A 23,180-nucleotide genomic window follows, 5' to 3' on the forward strand; every position below is an offset into this window, starting at 1 on the left:
ACAAAAAATCTAAAAAAAAAAAATTAGTTTTTAATCCCCCCTCCTCCTAAGTATTGATCGCTTCCGAATAAAATCTTTTTTATAACTATGTCCTGCGCAGGGCATAATCATGTCCTGTCCTGCGCAGGACATAATAATGTCCTGTCATTCAGGACATAATGCAGGACAGGTAGATAAAACCGAACCAAAAAAACATTCATCAACAATGTTGCTAAAATGTGCTAAACGAGTAATTCCACATCAAAACACCCAGTTTATTATAATCATGTGTTGCTTGTTTTGTTTTAAATTTTTTAATAAGATTTCCTATTTATGAAAAAATATTTCAAGCTAAATATTAATCAAAAATGTTGAGCGGTTCTCAAAAAAATAGCAGCTTTTATTTTGACCTAAAATTTTTTGTTTATAATTTTTGACAAAATTATTTGTTTATAATTTTTTGTTTATAATTTTTAATTAAATGACACTAAAAATCTAACTTGAAAAATAACAAAAACATAGAAATGTAATTTCTAAGGTTTACTAACTTTTTCAGGGCATTACTAAAAAAGTACTTCCAAATAAATGTGAACTAATTTTAATACAAAAAAGTTTCTAAGAAAAGTGCAGTATATTGGTTGAGAAATATGCAAGAATTTTTAAGGTATCGAATTTTTTTTTTACTATTTTACTGATTAGGTACACAATATTCTTACCATTTTCCCTTTACTTCTTCTTTTTTATAGTTTTTTTCGGAGCTAGAGCAAGCTTGAAAAAGAGATAGTTTTTCCAATATGTTAGTAAAACCGTAGTCGTCTCTTTAAGGCCAGTTAAAATAAACAGGTGGATAAACTTTAGTTCAGTATCATCTTGTTTCAGGTTAATTCGAGTTAAGATGTTGGTCCACTAATTAATATTATAGATTACTGTTACATAAATTCTTTAGTGGCAACAGGTTGAATTATAGCTTGTTACATTTTAAAGTTTGTAGGTTATTGTGTTGTTAGTGTCTGTACTACACCATTTTGCACCAACCCTTTTACCCCTACTAACTATGAATTTGATCAAAGTTACAAATGCATATTAGAATTGTGACATTTCTTGTTATTCTTGTTATTCTTGACTTTGCTATTGTAAGGTTAATCCTCTTTTGTAGTTAACAGTTATGATTTTTTCAAAAAAAAATGTTCATACATGGCTAAGTAATAAGTTTTTAGCTTTTGGTATGGTTGTATAATAAAAGATATAAGAATGAATGTATAGCTTTCCAAAGCGAATATTACAAAGGAAAATATCTGTTGTAGTTTAATAGTGCTGCACAACCTGCCAAATTATCATCAGGATGCCAAATTTCTAGTGAATGCATTAAGCAAAGCTTTATGCATTTTCTCTAGAAATTTGGCATCCTGATGATAAGAACAAACACTTACAGAGTTTGTTGGATTTGCCCATGGCAATTTGATACCCCTTTGAGCTGAATGAAGATAATTTTGAATTGGCTTACTTCTGATGTTTTTTTAACTTCTGTGTTATTACTTTTAATAACACAGATAACTATAACTAACTTTTTGCACTACCACCCCCAATGGTAGTGCAAAAAGTTAGTTATTTTTGTTCTTTTTTCAGATCACAAAAGTTACTCTTTTATTAAGCTCATAATTGATCAAAATTTTCAGCTTTCTTTTTTTTTCTTTCTCTGCTTCAATCAATCGATAAAATCTTATATAAATTATTTCGATAAAAGATATTACAATCGAGATCAATTACAAATAGTTTAAAACTAATCTTATGTAACTAATCTACTGTAATACTTTCTCTTCTAGCAACCACTTGCAATGAAGGTTTGCAATGTTTGCAAGCTTCTCTGTAAGCATATATAAATCTTTATTTTGTTATGTTTTAAAAAACTATAATTTGAAAAAGTATATGGATTAATAAAATTTTCAATTTTATAGTTACTTTCTAGTGATTGTCTCTATGTAATGGTTGAATGGATTTCAACTAGCTTTTTGCCATAAAGTATAAATTCAAATATTTTGCCATATTGAATACATTCAATTAATTTGTAGAAATTAATATGTCAATTAATATGTCTTTCACATAAAATTGGTAAGTTTGATTATTCAATGTTACAGAATAAAGTTGTCATTGCTTTTTCTATTTTTTAGATTCTTTAATAATCAGAATTATACAAGCAAAAAAAAGTTTTTTCATAAGGGTGTTTTGAAATATTGGACTTCAATGTTGAGTTATAAATATTAACTGCTTTACTAATTTTAAAACATTTTTTAAAAACAAACTGACTCCCAATAAAGCTACAAAGCAACCATTTGTTAAGTTAGTATTTGGATATTAAGTTGGGAGTAAACAGAAAACAATAATAATGAAAGCTTCAGAGCTAGAAAGCAATTGACTTAAGACTTTTAAAACTGTAAGCCATAAACATGAAATCCTAAAGAGAATTCTGAAACAACAATTTTCAGGAAAAAAACTAAACAAATACAAATTTTTTGAGTATGAAGAAACAGTTAATAAATAGACTTAGCTAAATGAGAGCTAAATACAAGAAGTTTTAGTTAATGAAACAAGTTTAACTCGATTAAGTAGCGACAGCAATAATTTATAAAAAAGAGAGAAAAAAAACCTTATGCAATGAGATGAGGCTCAACTTGGCTCAGATTGGAACTGCAGATTTTCCAGCCTCTAGAGAAACAAGATTCGGTCTATGCTTGTTAAATAATCTTAAGATTAATGTAGAGAGTTTTGGTGAACACTTTTATAAAACTGTATCAGTAATGTTATCTGGACCACATACTGTAGGAGAGTTTGAATAGGAAATAACTAAAGCAACAGAAGCAATAACGATTTGGATGTCTAACAATAGGTTATTCGGTTTCTTTAAAATGGCAGAAAACAGGTAGCCATTAAATTTGATAGATGAAAGGAAAAGAGGAAAATTTCTTAGCAAATAGTCAGAGGAAAAGTTCTTAGCAAATAGTTTTGTGTTATATTTGTACTAAGATCAGATACATGTATTTGAGGTGAAATGTTGGCTTTATCAATGACGTTGTTAAAGAATTTCTGAAAAGTCTTTAGAACTCAAATTCTGAGGTAAAATACAAGATACAGTAATCTTAAAATAATGAGCTTTGGTGTCAGACAGTATCTTTTTGCACCATTATCTAGCTATAATAAATAGGTATTTGTTTTCTTGATAGTTGTTCTTGATGAAAAGATGAGAAAAATGAAATTTAAAATAGCAAGTAGGAGAAAACCTCGAGGTAGAGTGAGGCTTGATTTGAAAATGAATAAAAAAAAAGAATGAAAACTTCTGTCTGTCTTAACCCAGGAGGTTGTAATGGAGGCGCAATTTTTAGAAAAAAGAAAACAATCCAAGGACCATTATGATGAAAATCACAAAAGGAAAATTCCTAATAAACTCAGAAGCGTAGTCAGAAGTAGAGTGATAGATTTGATAGAGTGAATCTGAGGTAGAAGAAGTATGAGATAAAAGTTTTAGTAAGATCGTAACATGATCTGAAACACCTAAAGGAGATCAAGGAGAAACTGTGCAAACGCCTAGAATTAGAGAGAACACAAAACAAAGTGTGAAGGAAAGTGATAATGTTTTTCTAGACATTAAGAAAGACAAAAAATTTTTTATTAATTCGAGAATTTGGTTCAATCATAGATAGTACATGATAGCCTAAGCAATATGCAGTTGTCTAATTCCTGCTAATCAACTTGTAGTAGTGACAAATGGCTCCTTGCTTAGTCTTGACAGCTGTTAATAAAATCAGCCTCTCTTTGAGCTACCACAAAATCCAAGAACCTTAACTACCTGCCGGCCTCTGAACCATTCAATTGAGATTTAAAGCTGTATCCTCATTAGGAGATAACAGGAAAAGTTGTGTAGCTACAACTAGTTGGTACAAGCAACAACCTATGATTAGAGTGAAGAAGTTTTTATCATCTTAAATAGGAAGTTATGTAACACAGATTTACATCTAGACCAGGCATAGATAATGAATGTAGGGTTCATTTTTCTAAACTAAAACTTTAAGAAGTTAACTCAGAATTAGAACCCCCTCTGCCTTAGGTTAGTAATGACTAGAGGTGATGTCTTAATAAAAATAATCAACTTGAGTTGGATGCAGTTAAACTCATACTTGAGTTTAACTGCATCTAGCTACTGTTTTATAGAAGGCCTTTGTGGTAAGATTTTAGGGGCCAGCAAAAAAAAAGCTGTTGATACACAACTTCATTATCTAATAGCTTGGTCTAGATGTAAATCTGTGTTACATTGCTATTCTGTCTAAGATAATGAAAACTTCTTCAGACAGTAAGACTGGTGGTAGGTTGTACTGGATTACATGTTACCAGTAACATCTTAATCATGATGCTTCTAATTTTAACTGAGCTTAATACTTCTGACTAAATCCTTCCTAAATCTTAACACATCTGACTAACTTTCTTTAATTTTGCAGCATCCTAAGTGCAATTTTTAAATTTTGCATTCTAAATGCCTAATTTCATAATTTCCTTATTGCTATTTCTCTTTTTATTAATTATTTTATTAACATTTTGTTCAGATTTGAAAAATAAATTTTAATAAACCACGTCAATATTGAAATATCTCTAAAACTATTCAACATTTTAGGGCTAAAATTTTGGCGTGTAAAATTTACTTTGTAAAATGAAATAGCTGAAGAGATTAAAAAAAAAAATTGGGGTAATTTAATTGGGAATTTTTAAAAGTTTGGGTGATTTAATTGGCTCTCTTTGTCTTCAGGTCCGCAAACTTAAAAAGTTATACTTTTATTTGTGAAACTGCCTGGCCTAAACCCTCAATTGATGTATGCACACTCACTTGATGTATGCACAATTTAATAAGGAATTACTCTACAATCAATATGTACCAAGATATAAAACGATTAAATTCGACTCCAAACAAATAAAATGTGAGTAATTTTAAAGATAAAATAAGACAACCCTACTCATTGCATGCTGTATGTTGAAAAATGACCTGAATTTTAAAAATATGTTTTGTTCAGAAAAAATTTATTTTACAGAAATTACATTTTTACAGATAAATGATGTATGATAGCGTTAAACCTTAGTTATATAAATTATATTATGATAATATCTTTTGTTTTTTGCTATTTGATGGTTTTAACACATTTTTATTCTATTATGAATTTATTAAGTGTATTTATCACACATTTGAAACAGTATTTTTTTAAATGAAGTACACATTTACGTTACCAGTCATTTTAAAATGTGTGATTCAAAGTACATTTCAATTGTATTACTTTTTTGGATTGCTACCTCACAAGCTGTTAAATGGAATGGCAACTGGGCTATGGATTGTGATTTTCCTGAGCATGACTTGGCTAATGTCACAACAAAACGACCTGAGTGTGGGGGCAGATGCTTCTCTACACCCAAGTGTACTCATTTTTCCTGGAGCAGCTATAATGGTGGAACTTGTTGGATGAAATATGGGACTGTCTCAAAACCTGATGCGGTAACTAGTGAAAAAGACATGATGTGTGGAATAATTATTGAAAGTAACATTAATTATATTTAAATTTTTTTTTAGATATGTGTGTATTTTATATATTAAATATCCGAATCCATATGAGAATATATATATATATAAATATATATATATATATATATATATATATATATATATATATATATATATATATATATATACACACACATATATATATATATATATATATACACACATATATATATATATATATATATATATATATATATATATATATATCAGTGCTCAAACTAACGTAAAAAAATCTAATCGCGATTTTTTTGTTGCTCATAACCCCTCCTCCACTCCCGCCGGAGGGAAGAGGGCATTATTTCATGTAACCTATTGATAATAACATATATAACAAGTCTCATTTTTGCATAAGATGTCATAACATTTACGTTCAGCGATTGTAAAGTAGCTTTAGTTATAATTTACATTATTACTATTATTATATTGCATTAAATCTAACAGCTGTATTTTTGTAAAATCAATGAACTTGATATAATCTTCTTTTAATTAATTATTTCATTTTCTATTTTATTTACATATTTTAAACTGTTTAAAACAACTAGAATATTTAATTTTCTATAAATTTTTAACAGTAAAAAAAATATTTAAAACTTTAACAAAACAATCTATAAATTTAAAACAATTATAAAAAACGATTAAAAGTGACGAAAACATTTAGTTAAAGTTAAATAAGTTAAATAAGTAAAAAATAAAGTTAAAACTTAACATTTTCACGAAAACCCGCACAATCACAAACAAGAATGATAATTAAATTCTTATTAAGTAAGTTTTCTTATCTAAGTAACCTTATCAAATTCCCATGATATTTCTATCTATTGCTTTTTCATTCAATGTATTTTTTAATAAGAGTTAGCGTTCACTTCTTTCATTCAATAAAATAAAGCGAAAGAAAAAAATGTGTCTAAATAATAGAATCTTTTACGATCTAATACTTTTTTTGATTGCTAATAAAAAAAAGTATTAGATTGTAATCGTAAATATTTTTATCGTTTTGTAATCATTTCACTAGTTTAATGCTTAGAATATTAAATTTTCTTCCTCCCTTTCACTTTCTTCCAAATTCAATATTGTAACTGTCGCTAGATCAATGTCTGTTTTTCCTGACTTTTTTTTTCTTTTTTCTGGATAACAATGAAAATTTGCTGACAATCATCTAACTTTATCATTATACCATTCGTCCATAACAGTATCAGGTTCAAATTTGTCAATCTCAGGACCTTCTTCACTTATCCGAAATAGAGATTCTAAGAGATCTCATCTAAGACAACTTCTCCAGTCATTTTTTATGCGATTTATACATGAAAACATTCGTTCTACATTCGCATTTGTAAAAGGACAAATTAAAAATAGTTCAAAAATATCAAGAATATTTCGGCATTCTTTGACCAAATTTGATTTGGAAAAAACAATTTCCCAAATTTTCAAATAATACTTATTTTGATTGTTACTTATGATGAGAAACAAGTATGCTTATAAAATGATCCACTCATAAAATATATTATTCAAATCACATCCTACATCTGAATTAAAAATTCAGAAAAATGTTCAACAACTTCACCTATTGCTTTATCGCCAAAAGCTCCATCATTCACATTTAACGGCCAGTTATAAACTTTAAGTAAAGCTACCAAATGTATAAACAATGGTGATTTTTGGAGAGATTGAAAATGGCCTTCCATACATATGGTAATATTTGCAATAATTAGCTTGTACTGGTCAAGAACATGGCTATTAACTTCGGTATATTGAGAAAGTGCAATATTTTGATAACATTGCTTTGAATCAATTGTCTCAATATCATTAGACAGTTTTTTATAATGGGTCATAACACTTGTATCATCAAGCAAATTGTCTAGCGAATTTTCTAGAAGAATTTGCAGCTTGGCCATTGTCCATGTAAATTCTTAAACTCTTCTTACAGCTTTTACTGGATCATGAATATTGTTCTGAAAACTTAAATTCAGACGCCAAAGGGGAGATAAAACATCAAGATATATTGATAAATGAATAGGCACAGACGCATTTTTCCATCGCTTTAAAAAACCCTTTAACTCTGCTCTCTTTTCTACCTGTGAGTCTGTTATAGCCAATGATTCAATATGTGTCATAAACACACCATAATTTTCAAAGCAATTTTCATTGCTTATACTTGTGATTAATCCACGCTATTACCCCAAGCTTAGGCTAATCCTTGTAGTTCTCAGTAGCGCTTTGGTGACTTTAAATACAAGTGATAAAGTTGTAAAAGTAGTTTGTCAACAGTTTTTAAGGCAGATAAATTTTCAAACGCATCTTTTAAAGCAAGTTCAAGTCGATGGTTAAAACTGTGTACAACTTCCAGCCAAGGAGAACCTTTCTTTAGTAATGCGCCTAAACCAGCATAAGCTCCTAGATTAATGTTAGCTCCATCAAGATTTACACCCAATAGATTATAAGAATTGGTAATACCAGCTCTTGTAAAAGCATCTGTTATACATTTTTTCAGGCCAACAGCATTAGAATTCTCTGCCGTTTCAATAGATAAGAATTCTACTTTCGGACTTCCGTCTTTTAAATAAATACTGTAAATCAATTCCTGTTCGGATACAGCTGAATCTGTGCTTCCATCACATAGAACACAGTAAAATCTACAATTTTGAAACATTCAGTTAATTTGTTTTTAATTACGGTGCCAATGTAATCTGTAAATATTGCAGCTGCACTGTCAGTGCCATAAGAATTTCCTAAATTTGTAACCTTATTCTTCTTTTCTAATGCAATCAAATAAGGATAATCTGTGAATGGACGCTCTCGTTTTGCCAAGTAATACGCAATATTAAACTTTTTCCATAACGAGTCAGCAGCTTTTACGACCATTTTACGTAAACCATGCCCGATTGGAGTATTATGAATAACACGGTTTGATAATGAAACTGAAACTAATGTTGTTTGTTGATGAATTCGCAAGGCCTCTTTATGTTGCCCACTGCTTAAGTGCGATGCCAGTGAATCTTTTTTTATTGATATTGTTCCTCATGTCATGGAAAACAATTTTGTTTGACTTATCCGTTTTTCAAATTGTTTACATAAACTGCATCTTAATCTTATAACTTCATTTCCATTTAAATCGTATTCTAACTCGCAATTAAAATGTTTTTTCCACTTTTTTACTGTAGATAATCTGCATTAGTGGTCCTTATTTGCATCCATTTATTGCTATCAATTTAAAATTAGCAAGTGTACTAACAAACTTAAAATTTTTTTTTATAACTATTTAGAGTCTATATTGCCTTCCACTATTCTTCGCAAAATAAACTTATAAAAATATCATTAAATTTGTTCGTAATGAATGAGCTAAATCGGAATAAAGCCCTTGAGAATTCGAGTTGAAAAAGTGACTTTTCAATCAATTAACTTTTATTTCTTTTTTTAATCAAAATCTTTTATTTCTTGGTATTTAATCGTTTGTTTTTTATAAATTTTTCCTTCCTTAAACAATCGGTCTTTTTCCTGCATTTGAACATTTTTGTTAATTGATTTTCTAAATCTTTTAATTTCTTTCTTTTACTTTATGCTCCGCTTAAAAAAAAAAAATTATCGTTACAGAAGTCACTGCAGTTTTATACTGTAAAAGAGCACTAAATATTCGCATATAGAGTATCAATATTCTAAAATAAAAAAAGAATAATCACGAAAAAAAGAAAGATCGCGAAAAAACAAATTTTAAGAAAAAAGTAATCGCGAAGGTGCGAAAAGTAATCGCAATTCGTGATTGTGATGCGCTTAATTCGAGCCCTGTATATATCAGACGCGGACAGGAATGGCTATTTCTGACCACGCATTTATTTCTTTTTTGCGACAACTTAACCATGGCTTTTTAAATTTTTAAAACGTTTCAAAAACTCGCATAATAATGTATAAGGTAATAAAGCGAGAAATTGCCTTTAACGATAGTATACTATAAAAAAGTTTTTTATTTAAATTATTGAAAGATACTATATAGTTAACAAGTGCATTTTTTACGATGTAAATGTTTTATAAACAACTTGTATGGTTAATTTTATAAACAACAACAAAAGCGATTGTTTCAATAAACTTTTTGATGAAACCATAAATTTAATAGTTGAAAACATTGCAATGTTATTTTTTTTGTTGTTGTTATGCATTGTGTAAAAACATTTCATTAGAGAGTAATTTTCTCTTTTGAAATGTTTTTACACAACGCTAAACGCTTTTAAATAAAGTTTTAAAATGCTTTTAAATAAATTTTCAAAGAACATATTAAATAAAACATTTATTTATTTCAAAAGTATTTTTGTTTCAACGATGAATGTAATTTTTGCTAAAACAATTTGTATTCTTAATTTTATAAACAACGACGACAACAAATTTTTTTAAAAACAATTTGTAATCTTAATTTATAAACAATGATGACCATCAATGTGTTTTGATAAATTTTTTATAAAAAACGCATTAAGTTGATATCATCGAAAACATTCCAAAGTCTTTTTTTGTTGTTGTTGCTGTTTTGTTAACTTTCTCATTAAATGTTTTTTTACTACCCTAAGCACTTCTTATAAAATTTACAAATTTTAACGATTGCTATTAATAAAAAGCATTACACATTAATTAACAAAGAATATTATTAAGAAATTATATTTTATTTAAAAGTTTGTGTATTTTATTGCTATGTTTGAAAGCAATTAAATATCATCTTTGATAAATCTTAATTTTGTAAATTAAAATACTTAAAATTGTATCGCTTTACAATTTATTTAGTTTAGGCCTATAATATTTACTAAAGTTTGCTTTTAATTAGCAGACATAAAAAACATTAGAAAAGATTAAAGTTTTAAACTTATTCAACCTTAATGTAAATATAAACATAATTAAAAATAACTTTCTAATAGAGTTTTAGTTTTTTTCGGGTTAGATTAGTTGAGTATTTTTATTTTTTAAATTTCTTTTTAAGATTTCTTTAGTTTTTTATAGTTTAGCTTGTTTATAATTTTCTTTCTTTTGTCGTGGTCAGGAATTTAGTGCAATCACATGCCTTTCCTGTCCATGTCTATGTCTATATATATATATATATATATATATATATATATATATATATATATATATATATATATATATATATATATATATATATATATATATATATATATATATATATATACACACTTATATATATATATTTATAACTTTGTTTTATTTTCTGTTAGCAATCATCAGGTGGAAATCTTTTCACGTAATAATTGTTAATATGTAAAACTTTTAGCAATAGTCATTATAAATTAATTTTTTACTTTATCTCGTCAAACAAATATATATATATTTATATATTTTTTTCTGACAAAGCCGTATGCTATAAAGGTAAGCAAAGCTTATCTTTATAGCATTAATTTTTATAGCATTTTTTTTTATCTTTATAGCAATAATTTTTATAGCATTAATTTAATTTTTTAAATTAATTTTGAAAATAATTTTTATAGCATTACTTTAATTTTTAAAGCATTTTTTTTTTATCTTTATAGCATTAATTTTTTACTTTATCTTGTCAAACAAATATATATATATATATATGTATATATATTTTTATGACGAAGCCGTATGCTATAAAGATAAGCAAAGCTATTTAACATATACTTATCTAAACATATTATTGTATATATATATATATATATATATATATATATATATATATATATATATATATATATATATATATATATATATATATATATATATCTATATATATCTATAAATTAGTAAAAAACACTTATCTAACTTTTATCTTCGACTTGAAGTTTCACCATTGCTGGATCATCAGGAAGAGTTACTAAATCTCAAAAAAAATTCAATTTATAGAAAAAAATATTTTACAGGAAGTTATAAATTATTATAAAAAATTTTTAATTACTATATTTTTTTGTTAACGGGAAGTTACAGAAAGTAATTATGAAATAATTTTCTTTGGAATGGGGATAGTTTAATTTGGTCATTTGTTTTTATAATTTTTTAAGAGGTATTTATTTTCGTGCCTACATTTAGAAATTAATTCAGATTTTTTATTTAATAAATTTTCTTGATTTAAATGAGTAATTATTTCAAATTTTTCTTGCAAACATAGCATACATTTTTTGGAAATGTTATTATAGGCAGGGGCAGATTTTAGAATAGACCATTGTAAATTAAAATTTTTATTTTTTTCTTTTAAATCCCAAATATATTTTGACAGCATAGTCTCTTTTGAATATTTTTTGTGTTTAAACGATTGTTTGTGGTTGGCATAACGTTTTTTCCATTCCCCCTCGGTTAAGCCAATATATTGTTTATCAGGGTTGTTTTGTGAGGAAACAATGCACTTGTAAATTACATTTTTTGAAAGGCATTTTCCATTTAGAGGGCAATCTATTTTTTGTTTACAATTACAATAATCAGTGTTTTTTTCTTTTATATGTTCATTTTTATTAATTAACGAGTAGTTGTGGCCTTTTATAATTCTTTTAAAATTTTTTGTACAACTATAACTTACTTTAATGGTATTTCTGTTAAAAATCTTATGTAATTTATTAGAGGGAGGAAAATGTTTGTCTACTAATTTTAGAAAAATTTTACCTATATTTGTTGAAACATTTTTGCTGTACGGGGGGTTGAACCAAATTATGTTTCTATTTCTATTACGCTTTTTTGCAATTTTCTTTTCAAATTTTAGCTCGAAATTTTGAAAGCCACTTTTTTTAAGGGCATCTTCATAAACGCGTTTAGAGGAGTTAAAAATATTTTCATTAGAAAAGAGTTTTGGTTTAGCCTATTGTTAATTGAAATTAGAATTTGTTTTAGAATTTTGAGGGGGATGGTTCGAATTTACATTAACATACAATAATTCGTCATTAGGTTTTTTGTAGGGCTTATAGGAACTTTCTGAGAGGTTAAATGTGACATCAAGAAAATTCACTATTTTTAAATTTATATTTATTTCAATTAGGAAGCCAATATTTTTAAAAACTTTGATAATATCTTTTCTAATTTTATCGAGTTGTGGCCCTGATTTTTTATGCATTATTATTAAACCGTCGTCGCGATAAAGACCTAATTGGTTAATTTGGATTATTTTAGCTAGGGTATTAAAAATATATAAACCTACAAATTCGCAAATTTCTGCTCCGTGGTAACTTCCCATTGTTACATCAAAGCTTCGTGCGTGGTTTTTTTCTTCCACGTTTCCTTATGAAAATAGAGTAAATTTTTTCTGCAGTGCTTAATTATACGGATAGTGTCCTCAGAATTTCTAAATGGGATTTTCCAAATTCTATTGTTTTATCTAAAATTTCTGCTGTAATTGAGGGGTAAAAATCACTAATATCAAAGTGTATAAATGTGCATTCATTTTTATTGTTAATTTTAGAAAACCAATCTATAACATCAGTGGTATTTTTCCACTGATGTAAACCTAATTTTTTTCGAATAGAGTTATTAATTTTGTCTAGTTTTATTTTACTAACGTGCCCTAGTTCACTTTTTGAAGGTACTAGTAGCCTACAAGGGAGTTTATTTTGAAAATTTGGTTTGTGATCTTTTAGCGAAACAAATGCTTGCGCTGGTGCAACTGATTCAATTCTCGCATCTAAATTAATATTTTTGGCGATGTTTTGAGCTTCTAAATTAATGGTGTTTTCCAAGTTTTTTGGTGCTTTTGTATAATTATTAGAAATATTATCGCGCAGTATTTTTTGATGAGTTTCTGGGGTAATTTGGTAAATGTTGCTTGTTTTGTCAGCAAAAACTTAAATATTAGGGTTCAATTTTATATTATTAATGTCTAATTTTAATTGAAAAAACGTTATGCCAACCACAAACAATCGTTTAAACACAAAAAATATTCAAAAGAGACTATGCTGTCAAAATATATTTGGGATTTAAAAGGAAAAAATAAAAATTTTAATTTACAATGGTCTATCCTAAAATCTGCCCTGCCTATAATAACATTTCCAAAAAATGTATGCTATGTTTACAAGAAAAATTTAGAGAGATTTTAACTATTCTATTGATTAATTTTTTACATTTTTTAAAACAGATAATATCTCTTTGAGATGATAACACTTGTCATGTTTATTTAATTTTAGCTGCATTGTCAGTCACAAAACTTTTTACTATGCATCCAAATTTATGGATGTGCAGTAAAAATATTCTTTTTTATATTCTCTTGCCAATTCAGATAATATTCACGATAAGAATGGGAGTATGGGAATGAACAGAAGTATTAATTATTTCTACTAAAATGTTAATATTATCTGCAATTAAAGAGATACAAACTATTTGTTTGTTATGCACATTACTCCATCCATCTAAATTCATCGCTACAATTTGTGTGTATAATAAAATTTTCATCGCTAAATTCATCGCTACAATATGTGTATAAAATGTTATATTTTATATAGAAAATAACTATTACTTACAAAACATTAATGTTTAATAGCGTAATTACTATGATTTTAATTTAGCAAATACTCCGCTATTCGTAATTAGTGATTAAAAATTGTTTAATGTATTTTAAACATTTAAAAACTATTGAAATTAAAATTACTAAAATACTTTCAACATCTTTACTTCCAACAAGGCTGCAAACAACCACTATTAGAGTTGCAAGTTACCGGAAGAGAAAGAATGAAATTTATAGAGCAAGATAACGATTAACAGATGACTTAAAAGTTACTAAAATGTTTAAAATACTTTAAAGAATTTTGAATAAAAACAGTTGACTCTTGATATCTCGAACTCTCAGAGGACTGAAAAAAAAAATCAAGATATCAAGAGTTTGAGATATCGAGTGGATTTTGGCTCAAGCAAGTGCACAAGGGACTGGCAATAAAGTTCAAGATTCGCGATATTCAAGTTGTCGAGATATCAAGAGTCAACTGTATTTGCAAGTAAGAAAGTATTTATGATTTTAATAAGATTTTTATTTAAAATCTTAGATAAAATAGTTTTTTTTAGTGTTACAAAAGCAGCTGATGAAATGCCTTTTAAAACAAGAGACTATTTTAAATCAACTCATTATCTTTGAATAAAACTAAAAGTGAGTTCAAACAAAGTGATAATTGAAAATTACTTTCAGTTTTAACTGCAAGGGGAGGGGGAGACTACCACAAGAACATACTCTCCCCTCCCCTCATGTCAAGAATTTTTGCCCCCAAGACCCTTAATCTGGCTTTGTATATATATGTATATACATACATATATATATTTTATATATATGTATGTATATATATGTATATACATACATATATATAAAAATATATACACACACACATATATATATATATATATATACATATATATATATATATATATATATATATATATATATATGTATATATATATATATATATATACATATATATATATATATATATATATATATATATATATATATATATATATATGTATATATATATATATACATATATATATATATATATATATATATATATATATATATATATATATATATATATATATATATATATATATATATATATATGGGTAGAATTCAATAAATACGGCTGCGTATAAATTTTTTTTAAAATATATATATATATTTTTTAATAATATACAATTATTTCGATATTTCGCTGATCAAAATAAGCAAAACTAGGGTTCGACAAGAGTTGAGAAATGGTGATGTGGTTCTCAATCGGGATGATGGCGATAACGTGACAACAAAAACCTGGGGGCCATTTTTTAATAAAATCTGCTGACGTCAGTTATTTGAGAAAATTTTTTGTATTATATTTTGGCCTTTTAGTGTTATCTTTTTAACGGTTTGTTTTTACTATAACGATTTCTTTGTAACTATTTTATTTATTATACCTGATGACACTGATCACGATAGATCAGCGAAATATCGAAATAATTATATATTATTAAAAAATATATATATTTTTAAAAAAAAGTTTATACGCAGCCGTATTTATTGAATTCTACCCATATTTTAACGTATAACAAGAAAATGACTTTCAAAGAATATATATATATATATATATATATATATATATATATATATATATATATATATATATATATATATATACATACATACGTATATATATATACGTATATATATATATATATACGTATATATATATATATATATATATATATATATATATATATATATATATATATATATATATATATATATATATATGAATATATTTAATAAATATTAAGAATTAATTTTCCGAAGCATATTTATAATAAGTAATTTAAATAAGTACATTCATATTAATTATTTATATGAAAGATATAATTCTATATGTAAACGTAACCCTTTTATTTTTTTACTTTCCTGCTGAAAATTTAAAGTTGTTTAAAAGATATTAATTTGGTTTCAATAAATATTTTTTTGATTGGTTTAAACCATGGTTTAAACGTATCAACCCTGGGACAAACAATTTTCAGATGTAATTTAATATTAAATGAACAAAACCTCATACTGTTATATATATTTTTGTAGCTCTCAAAAAGCTCTATCTAAGTGTTCATTAAATCAAACATTTACTACATTATGTAGTTGTCCCTTTTGGGAAGAAAAACTTAAAAGACTGGAAAATCCGGACAGTTACTTTTTGCTAATTTTTGGTCAAAATCTTCAATAAAGTTCATGATGTAAGATCTTATAAGTATCGTATGCTATAAATATATCCAGAGGATAAAAGTCATAAAAACCTTAATTTTTATTTCTGTTAGAACCCATTGACAACTGTTTTTTTTATTTTTTTATTGTTATTCACCTCCTAAAGGCCAAGTAGGCCACTACAGATGAGGAGGCTACTTAATAGTGATTATAATCCTCTCTCAACTCTATAACTCCGAAACAGGAACCTTGGGGAACAAGGCCGCTGCGCAGAGAAATAAGTTAAGCGCGGTACTACCAGGGACGTGGTGGGGATCGAACTCGAAACCTCTCGCTTATGAAATGAGCGCTTTACCACTACACCACTACCGTTACCATGGTGAATAGTAAAGAATTGACAAAAGATGCTAGAAAAGAGATTAAAATGTTCTCAAAATAGTTAAACGGTTCGAGAAATAGTATAACAGCCTGGTATACCCATAATCAACTGTTCAAGATACTCTGGAAGAATTAAAAAGCATGGAATACTTAGTAAAGTTTGCCAAGATCTGGACAAAAATGAAAAAAAACTCCAAGAATTATTCAAAAAATCCTCTTTTTGGTTGAAAATTCTGTGAGACCAAATGCAACAGATATCGTGAAACAACTCAGAGAACTCGAGTTAGTCAATATAATTCCTCGAACTGTTAGAAACAGACTGCATAAGAATGATTTCTATAGTAGAGTACTTGCCAAAAACTGTTTCTTACCAAAAAACACATTGCAAAGAGGCTTGAATTTATTTATATCATATAATTATATCTAAAAATAATTTGTCCGGATACTTTTTTCCATAACTGTTTAAATTATGATGCATGTAAAAAATATGCTCCATGGATGACTAAAGAGCTTTGGAAAATTATTAAGTTAAAAAAAAAGTTATGGTACAAATACAGACATTCAAAATTTAAACAAACTGACATGGTAAGTGACTATAAAATCTTGAATAAAAATGTAAAAAAAAAAGAGTTAAAAAGATAAAAGTACTTTTGAATTAAATCTAGCTAATAAATAAAAAAACAAACCTAAAAGTTTATTTAAACAGTTATAAAAGATTGAATAAAAGCACTCAAAACTGTTTATAGTTCAGTTATAACAAATGAGGTAGATATTGCAAGTTGTTTAAATTAGTATTTCATTTCAGTATGTTTAAAAGATGACATATTAGACCCTGTAACTTTACCTTCAAAATTTGAAATTTTTTGTAGCAATTCAAGTTTTAATGACGCTGATGTTGAATATCATTTAGTAAACTTTAAAATAAATAAAGCAATATGTGTTGACAAAGTTCTTCCTCATGTTCTCAAAGAATGTTCAAAATGACTTTCTCACCCATTATCGCTGATCTATAAAATGTCATATTATAATGTTGTTATACCAAATTAAAGGTTAATTGCAAACATAACTTCACTGTTCAAAAAAGGAAACAAATTAGATCCTTCAAACTCTTGACCAATATCATTAACATCAATAGTTTACAAAGTTATAGAGAAAATTATTTGCAATGATGAATCATTTGACTTTTAATAAATTAATAGCAAGTGAACAGCATGGGTTTGTTAATAGTTAAAATTGTTGTTCAAATTTCTTAGAGACTTGGTTTTGTTACAAGAGAAATTGAAGTTGGTAATAATATTGGTATGGTATTTTTGTGTTATCTAAGTGCCTTTGATTCTGTTTCTTTATCTTAATTATGTTGCAAGCCTTATGGTTATGGTTTTCACTCCTATATTTTACTAAAGTAAAAGAAAACAAAGAATTGTTCTGGATGATTTTTTTTCAAGTAGGAAGGAAGTTACAAGTGGAGTACCTTAGGGTTCAGTTCTTGGCCCACTACTATTTGTAATTTATAGAAATTACTTAAATATTAATATACTAAATAAATTATATTTATTTGCAGATGATATTAAAATCTTGTCAGCAATCACTAATGACAGTAGCAGCAATGCTGTTCAAGAAGACTTAAGTAAGTTGTTAGATTGGTCAAATAAGTGGTCTATTAAGTTCAATCTTCATTGAACTTAATCGACCACTTATTTGACCAATCTAACAACTTACTAACAATCTACAACTTACTTACTTTGCAATTACCTCCGTAAGTGCAAAGTTATGTATATTGGTAAATTAAATCCTCAATTTAACTACAAATTAAGAAGATCATGTTTTATAAAAAGGCGGAAATTAAAAGAGATTTAGGTGTTATAATATAAAATGACCTTAAATGGGGAAATCATGTTATCAGTGTTGCAAATAAAGCTAATGGAACACTAGGTTTTATAAAACCTGCTTTTAAATATATCTTACAATTTTATAATTAGGCCACAGCTTGACTATGCAGCATCAGTATGGAGTCCCAGGGTGTTAGCTAGCCCAATGGTGCCGCGTATAACGCGGAATTTCCAATTGGCTTAAAATTCTCAAAAGTCAATGACTTTTTTGTTTTTTCAGAGTGTTTTTTTGATTTTTATAGAACCTTTTCTATAAAATTCCCTATATTTTCTAGAACAACAACAATAAAAATTATACCGCGTAATAATAGCCAGAAATAAATTTTTATACCGCGTTTTTGCCGTATTCGCAATGCATAAAATGCATATATATATATATATATATGTATATATATATATATGTATATATATTTTAATGCATAAAATATTGCATAATGCATTAGGGATTTTTGACCTCATAAAATTATAAAAATTTTAGTTGCTCTTCATATTTGTCAGCATTAATTTTTTTAAACCTTTTTTTAATTTATGTAGTTACCACAAAACTAGTTTAAAAAACTCAAATTAATGTGGAAATGGTAATATTATAATATTACCATTTCTGCATATTAAATATGTAAAAATGTTACAGAATATTTTTGCTTTTGAAAACCCAAAAAACATTTTAAAAAGGGGTTTGTTAAGTGACTTCAAAATAAATAACGCTAACAATAAAAAAATTTTTAAACGAAAAAAATTAATTTTAAATTAAACTTTTTTAAATGTTAAATTTGCAATATTAAATTGAAAATGTTTATAACATTCTTTTAAAAAAGTAAAACTGCATCTAAATGGATTTTAAATGTAACTTATTTGCTAGTTTTTGTTTATGCTGTTCATTATCATCAATTCAGCATAAAAACTCATGAGTAAATAATAATCACAAAATATAATTGCATTTCATGTTAATAATAAGAATTTGTAACACTTTGAAAAAATTAAAGATTTGCTTATTTATATCATTCTATCATGCTAACTTAAAAATGACCATATATCTCTTATATGACATATAACTCTTATATGTTGTCAGAAAGTTTTTTCCGTATTTTGTTGACAAAAAGTAAAAATTAAAATGCAAGACCGGAATTTTTTTATTATTAATTGATAGACTGCCTGCCCCAACCAGACCCTTTGTCGATGTAGCAGCACTCCCTTGCAAGTCAGGCTAAAAGATAGTAGATGTAGCAGCACTCCGTTGCGAGTCAGGCTATTTGTCAGTCGATGTAGCAGCACTCCCTTGCGAGTCAGGATGTAGATAATCGATAACACTCCCCGCATGATTTAGAGTAAAAAAAAATAAAAATAAAAACATTTTATTAAAAAAAATAAAAATAAAAACATTGTTTATATTGTTAAAAACATTCAGAATGTTTTAAAAACATTCAGAATGTTTTTGAAAACATTCTGGTCAATTAAATTTGCGTTTTTGCGGTTTTTAAAAAAAAAAGATTAATTTGTGATGAAATTAATGGTTGTTACTTTCTGACAACATGCAAATGTTGGGCGTAAGTCATAAGTAATTAAAAGTAATTAAAAGTGACGTATTTGTTGGCATAAGAATCATTTTTTTCCTTCCGTACTCCCAAATGCATCAAAGTTTTGAACTATATATATATATATATATATATATATATATATATATATATATATATATATATATATATATATATATACATATATATATATATATATATATATACATATATATATATATATATATATTTATATATATATATATATATATATATATATATATATATATATATATATATATATATATATATATATATATATATATATATATATATATATATATATATATATATATATATATATATAGAACTCTTATATGAGGAGTGGACATGCAAAACCTGATAATACATTTTTTTGCCATTTCGAGATAATTGGAAAAAACTGTTTACAGTTTACAATAAACACTATTGTATGCATATTTTAACCACTGAATTTGTGATAGAAATATTGGATTCTGCAAGTCCTGAATTATTTTCCTGATGCAAAATTACAAGAGCTATCCAGTGGTGTGCGCAAGTCAGATTTTTTGAAAAAGTGAATTATCAGGTTTTGCAAGTCCATTCCTCATATGATGTCTGAAAGTTTTTTCCATACTTTGTTGACAAAAAGTAAAAATTAAAATGCAAGACCGGAATTTTTTTATTTAATTGATAGACTGCCTGCTCCAACCAAACCCTCAGTCTATGTAGCAGCACTCCCTTGCGGGTCAGGCTAAAAGATAGTAGATGCAGCAGCACTCCATTGCGAGTCAGGCTATTTGTCAGTCGATGTTGCAGCACTCCCTTGCGAGTCAGGCTGTAAGATGGTTGATGTAGCAACACTCCGCGCATGATTTACAGTTAAAAAAATAAAAAAAAAACATTTTATTAAAAAAATTAAAAATAAAAAACATTTTATTAAAAAAAATAAAAATAAAAACATTGTTTATATTGTTAAAAACATTCAGGATGTTTTAAAACATTCAGAATGTTTTTAAAAACATTCTGGTCAATTAAATTTGTGTTTTTGTGGTTTTTAAAAAAAATGGTTAATTTGTAATTAAATTAATGGTTTTGACTTTGTATGTGTTGGCGTAAGAATCATTTTTTTCCTTCCGTGCTTCCCAAATGCAACAAACTATATATATATATATATATATATATATATATATATATATATATATATATATATATATATATATATATATATATATATATATATATATATATATATATATATCAGTGGTGTACACTGGATTTTTAGATGTTTGAGTTTTGACACAGTTATTGTGCAAACTCCAAACTTTTGTATGTTTATACTTATATCAAAAAAGAATGTTTTGCGAAGAATTGGGGTGAATTGGAGCTTGGGAACAAAAAAACCCTAATTTTTGGGCCCACCCGGCCCTTCACGTGGGAGCAACGAGTTTATATTATATTTTCTTTACTATTTTTATCTAAATTTATATTCATCAACAAATTTCAAATTTCATGCAATAATCTCTCATTTTTCAAAAACTATGACCATATAAAGTTTTAACCCCGGGTCATAAAAGGGTCATAAAAACTGGTGGCACTATTCATGAGTGATTTTACATAACATTTATGAAAGTTATCTTATGGAAAACAGTTTTTACACAAGACCAAGAGCAACTTTAAAAAATTATTTTAACATTTCAACTTTACTTATTTGATTCGTTTAAATAAGAAAATCTTTGGTTTGTTTAAGTTTTTACTTACACTCCTTACATTTATGCGTATTGCCTTGTTTTCATTAGGTTAAATTTTTTAAATGCTACAAAGTATTTGCATTTAAATCTTTTAAAGTTTTCTGATGAAAAAATTGCTATCACAGTTTAGGAGGGAGAAGGGTTCAGGTTTATATGATTGTTTGTGACAGGAGGGAAGGGGTTAAGAATTGACAAATATAGGGTGATGTGCCTTATGGATGACCCATAATATCATTTACAAACTATTTGTTTTACTAAATAAAAATAAAAAAGATTGTAGTTTATTTTATATTTGGAGAACAGCAAAGAAATCTTTTTTTTTTTTTAATGTCTTAATACAAATATTTATTTAATTCTAATTTTTATTTATTTATGTGTATTTATGTCAACTAAAATAAGAATACATAAAGCAATAAAAAAGTAATAATATAAATAATTTTAATGAAAAAAAATTAATGTTTTTTTGTGCTTTAACTAAATAACTAAATAAATGTGCTTTAACTAAGCGTCGTTATTTGAAACTTTAAATGTAAAAACATTTAATATTCTTTTGCACATATTATTAAAAAACTAAAGTTTTTTAACTAAATTTTAGAAAAAACAAAACTTTATCATGTTTTTGTTAACTTACATTACATGAAAATTGCAATAGTTCTCTCATTATTTTCTTGAAATGTATATATTTTATAAAGTATTAAGTTTGACCATTAACAATTTGAATATGTTAGCTCCGTTTTCATGCTAAATTAATTCCGATAGTGCAAATAAATTCATGGTTAAAATAACATAACATGGTTAAAATAACATTTTACAATGATACCTTTTTTATCAAGTGACAAGGAGAAAAACCGTAACTTTCGAAAGCATAAAAGTGGCTTAAATAAATTAATTTTAGTAATAGAAAGGTATATTTTAAATAAACTTTCATCTGTCTGCATCAATATTCATTTGCTAAAGTTGACGAAAAATATAATAAAATTTGACTACTTTTTCATTTTTCGCCAGTTTAGGTTAAAATTGAAATATTTACTGTATTAGGCATTATACTATTTAACAGTTTAAAAGTTAAGAAACATCAAAAAATAGGCTATTCTCAGAGGCCAGTAACATTTTTAATGTTAAAAGAGCTCGTTTGTTGCCCACAACTGAATAGCAACTCTTTTTGCACCACAATGTTTCTAAACTTTTAGAAGTCCTTACATAAGTGACTTACATAAGTTGTAAATAAAATTAGTCAAAGCTACTGTTAAGCGGTTTACATAATTTATTTTTTTTGCTTCTTGCGTTTCCTGTGGAGACTTGCTCAATGTGGTGACATTTTAATATAAAAAAATATATATTTATTGGCTTTAGTACATTGACTTTAGTACATCTTATAGCCTGCTCCTACAAAGCAGCACTGCTACATCCATTATCTTATAAACTGCTGTTGCAAGAAGG

At 26.6% G+C, this 23,180-nt stretch overlaps 1 protein-coding gene across 14 annotated transcripts in view; it reads left to right on the top strand.

Moving 5' to 3' along the window:
- Positions 1–530: 530 nt before the first annotated feature.
- LOC136072102 (fibroblast growth factor receptor 3-like) overlaps positions 531–23,180 on the top strand; it is a 69,183-nt gene continuing 46,533 nt past the window's right edge. For 10 of the 14 annotated variants that reach the window (XR_010644366.1, XR_010644363.1, XR_010644367.1 and 7 more), the window contains exons 1-3: positions 534–643; positions 4,772–4,940; positions 5,229–5,549. Coding sequence is in view for 7 of the 14 variants with exons in the window: in XM_065820400.1 (XP_065676472.1) it covers positions 4,838–4,940; positions 5,229–5,549 (424 nt within the window). In the remaining 7 variants the exon portion in view is untranslated. Of the gene's footprint in view, positions 644–4,771; positions 4,941–5,228; positions 5,550–23,180 lie in introns of all 14 variants that reach the window. The other 4 variants (XM_065820403.1, XM_065820404.1, XM_065820405.1 and 1 more) reach the window with 2 other exon arrangements.

Source organism: Hydra vulgaris, chromosome 15 (assembly GCF_038396675.1).
Source record: "Hydra vulgaris chromosome 15, alternate assembly HydraT2T_AEP".
In the NCBI taxonomy this organism is placed as follows: domain Eukaryota; kingdom Metazoa; phylum Cnidaria; class Hydrozoa; order Anthoathecata; family Hydridae; genus Hydra; species Hydra vulgaris.